This window comes from Gavialis gangeticus, unplaced genomic scaffold (assembly GCF_001723915.1).
Source record: "Gavialis gangeticus isolate Ggan-Ray unplaced genomic scaffold, GavGan_comp1, whole genome shotgun sequence".
In the NCBI taxonomy this organism is placed as follows: domain Eukaryota; kingdom Metazoa; phylum Chordata; order Crocodylia; family Gavialidae; genus Gavialis; species Gavialis gangeticus.
In genome coordinates, this window is record NW_017729011.1 from 13,632,922 (window position 1) to 13,636,499 (window position 3,578).

General features: G+C 43.0%; 1 protein-coding gene across 1 annotated transcript in view; it reads left to right on the forward strand.

Annotated features, from left to right (window-relative positions):
* COL27A1 (collagen type XXVII alpha 1 chain) overlaps positions 1-3,578 on the forward strand; it is a 293,868-nt gene that overhangs the window by 77,700 nt on the left and 212,590 nt on the right. The window contains exons 8-9 of the mRNA XM_019510527.1: positions 2,545-2,589; positions 3,477-3,530. Coding sequence (XP_019366072.1) covers positions 2,545-2,589; positions 3,477-3,530 — 99 coding nt within the window. The remainder of the gene's footprint in view (positions 1-2,544; positions 2,590-3,476; positions 3,531-3,578) is intronic.

Genomic DNA, 3,578 nt, shown 5'->3' on the forward strand with positions numbered 1-3,578 from the left:
AAAAAAAAAAAAAAAAAAAAGAGGGGGTTGTGGGGGAAAGAGAGCGTGAAAGAGAGAAAGAAAGTGTGCGTGCGCATGCCTGGGCTTGGATTTCTTTTAAATCTGGACTTAACTCCCTGCAGCTAGGTCTCCAGAAAGTGTATTTATAGGGGAACCTTAAAAGGCCCATTTATTACTTTGGGATAGGGGAGGAGAAAAAGGACATCTAGTCTAGATTTTGGATAGCTATTCAAATCTCAGAAATGGTTGTAGGTTTATGTCAGGCACACTGCAGGTGTCAAAGCTGAGCTTCCAAGACATTGACTTCAAGGTATTTACGTGATGATTAGGATCTGATGCTGGGCAGTGGCTGGAGAAGAGAAATTGTTCCTCTTGTCCAATACTTCTGCAAACAGCTTTTTCCATCTGCCACCTAAAGCATTGCCCTGGTCTCACCTGGAGGTATTCATTCACTTCAGTGTGTGATGATGATGCCCCAGTAGTGCCTGCCCCATGAGCAAAGGTGATGGAAACAGTGGCCTATGAAGAAAGGAAGAGCTGTTTTGGCAGACAGTAACTGTAGCTCTATGGACTTTTGGTTTTGGCTCCTGCTATTTGTTTGGACGTTGGCAATCATAGTGAGTGGGCTGCTGGTTCCAGCTGAATGCACTTAGAGCAGGGGTGTGCAAAATGCAGCCCGCGGGCCAGATGCAGCCCGCCAAGCCATTCTATCTGGCCTGTGGGGCCCCTAAAAAATTGAGAAAATTAATATTTATCTGCCCCTGGCTGCCTGTCATGCGACCCTCGATGGCTTGCCAAAGCTCAGTAAGCGGCCCTCTGCCCAAAATAATTGCCCACCCCTGACTTCGAGAGTGACTGACTTTAGCTGTGAGCCCTAGAGTCAGCTACCTACAGTCTTGGTGCCTGAGCAGAGTGGAAAGCTCACATCCTCACTGTCCCTGAAGAGTATGGGATGGACAGAGCCCAGAGACAGAAATACCCCCAGGCATCCGGTGATAACTCTTAAAGAAGTAGAATCTCTCCAGTGCACTTGTCCAATATGTAACCCATCACCCAGCAAGAGCCTCAACACGGACATAGTATCTAGGATCTAAAATTAGCACAGGTTATTCATTGTCCTTCCTAACTGAGGTTTTGAGTGTGGTACAAATGTAGCTGCTGGTGCTGTCTCTGAGAAAAAGGCTAAGCATTAAGCTCCTGACCATTTCTCCAACAGGCATAGCACTGATTTTGAAATATCTAAGAAGGAAACAAAGACAGTCATATGCCACCCAAAGCCATTGGATTATGCAAACTTTAGGTCACTACCTGCGTGGCGATCCATTGGTAAACTTTATCCTGTTACCTGAGCCAGTCAGTCTTCTTTGCAAGTCTCTTTAAAAAACCCTTGGGTCAATAGCAGTGCCCACATTGACCCAAACAGGTTCTGGATCAGGACTTTTGTTACCTAATTCTATGAGGTTCAGGTAAGGGCTCATTCCTTGCCACTCATAGGATCTTTAAAGGAAATCACGTTTTTTTGTATAGACAGAAAGAAAACATAGGGTTGCAATATAATGGTAAGCTCAAGCAGGAGAAACTGGGTGATGAGGGATTAAGCATTTCTCCAAATCCAAATACCTGAAATAGTAAATAAAGAGGAATGTGAAGAAGACTGGGCTGAAACCCAGGGATCATTATGAGGGCCACATACCACTGTCAGGGAAAATTAGCCGGCAGTTCTACAAGATCCTATGGGAAGAATAAAAAAGGCAGTTGAACAGAGCTGTAGAACAGGACAAGTCCCAGGCTCATCTGGTGAGTGAACCAAAGTACTTCGCCAAAAAGGATTCAGTTGTGACTCCTAGAGCAGGAAAAATATATTACATAGGATGTTCCACTACCGCACAGTGACCTTCTGGGATCCCTATGCCAAGACAGGGCGTAGGGATTAGAGATCAGGAAATAGTTAATGGTTATAGCTCAACCTGAAGGTATTTTGTTATTCCTGTAGTTTTTTTGTCAAAGTTTGATATTTTTCCCAAGGTTAGTTTCAAATTACACTTTTCTGTTCTCTATAACCTTATGACTAACCCAATTACAACGTTTCTCTCTCCATAGCCCTGCCTGGGCATACGTGTCAAAGGTCTGGGTGACCTCGTGTGCATACATCATGATCCAGAAGGATCAATGGTTGCATAATACTACTACAACTGAATTTAATCTTCTAATCTAGTTTGATTATTTGGTGAAGAGAAGTTTATTTCTAATGGCTACAGTAAAGTTATAGAAAAAGCAAAGTTCTAACATCCCTGCCATCCCAAACCATTACTCAATATTCAAAGCAAGATTCTGGTAAATCCTGGAAAACAGCCCTAAAGAACTTGCAGTCTAAAAAGCAGGATAAAGGCAAGGTGGGTGGTGAAAAGTCAGCATGACTCCTACCTTTCCTCCAAATCTAAAATCTTCTTTTTCCATAGAGCTTTCTTCTGAGGTCTGATGAGAAATTCAAGCTAAGCGCATGTTGTTTTATTCTGTTCCCTTCTCTGGTTTTTTTTTAAATAGGGATACAAAGGCTATCCTGGACCACCAGGTCATCCTGGAGACCAGGTGAGTGCTCCTTCCAGATTTGAAAATTTAACCCACCAAGAGGGTTGGGTTCCATGTTTCTTATCTGATGATCTCCTGAAATGAAGTCAAGTCATTTATCAACCTGCTTGGTACAGTCAATATGCTTTTCGAGGGACAGTTTGATGCAGACAGTTAATGCAGTTTGCTCAGGCCAACTGGGAGTTATGCACATACATTCACTATGCATCAATGGGATGGGGGAAAGGACTTAAGCTAAGCTTCTAATTTATTTCTAGTCTTTACTGCCCACCCTGGCATAAGTGTGCATGGTTGAAATAGGCACAGACTCATACTTACCCATTTTCCTTTACATTAATTTTTCTGCTGGAGTTTACTAACCACATCTTACTAGGTTGTAATTCTTTCCCCCCCACCACCATTTTTATTTGGATAAGTCTGATGTTTGCAGTAAAACAGCAATGAATAGCAGGGCCTGTTAGAGATGATGTTAAAGGATATTATACATGAATTCATTTAGTTTTAAAGAATTTTGGCAGAGCTCTTACCCTAGTAAAACAGTTCCATATGCCAGAGATATAGACACAGACTTACACCTTCTCTTAGGCTCCTTGTTCCAAACTATCTGCAGGTTTCACGGGAGAGGTTGGGGGGGGCAGGAGGGGGAAGGGGGGTGGACAGCAACACTTAGTTAATGCTCAGATCCTGTCAAGTTGGCTTCTGTTAGTTTTTTCCTTTCATTAATTTATTCCCACTGCTGCTTTTAATCCAATGTTTCTCTCTCTTTATAAATCTGGAGCAAGTGAATCTGCAGCCCTTCCCCAGGACAAAGTAGCTAAAAACTCGTAGGCAGGGGAACTAGCATCACCTTCATGTACTCATCTTTTATTTTGTTTTTTTTATTAAAGGGTGAACAAGGACCAGATGGGAGCCCAGGTGCCAAAGGTTATCCTGGCAGGCAGGTGCAGTAAATCTTATCGTGCTGTGCACAGAGTAGTGATTTGGGTGTG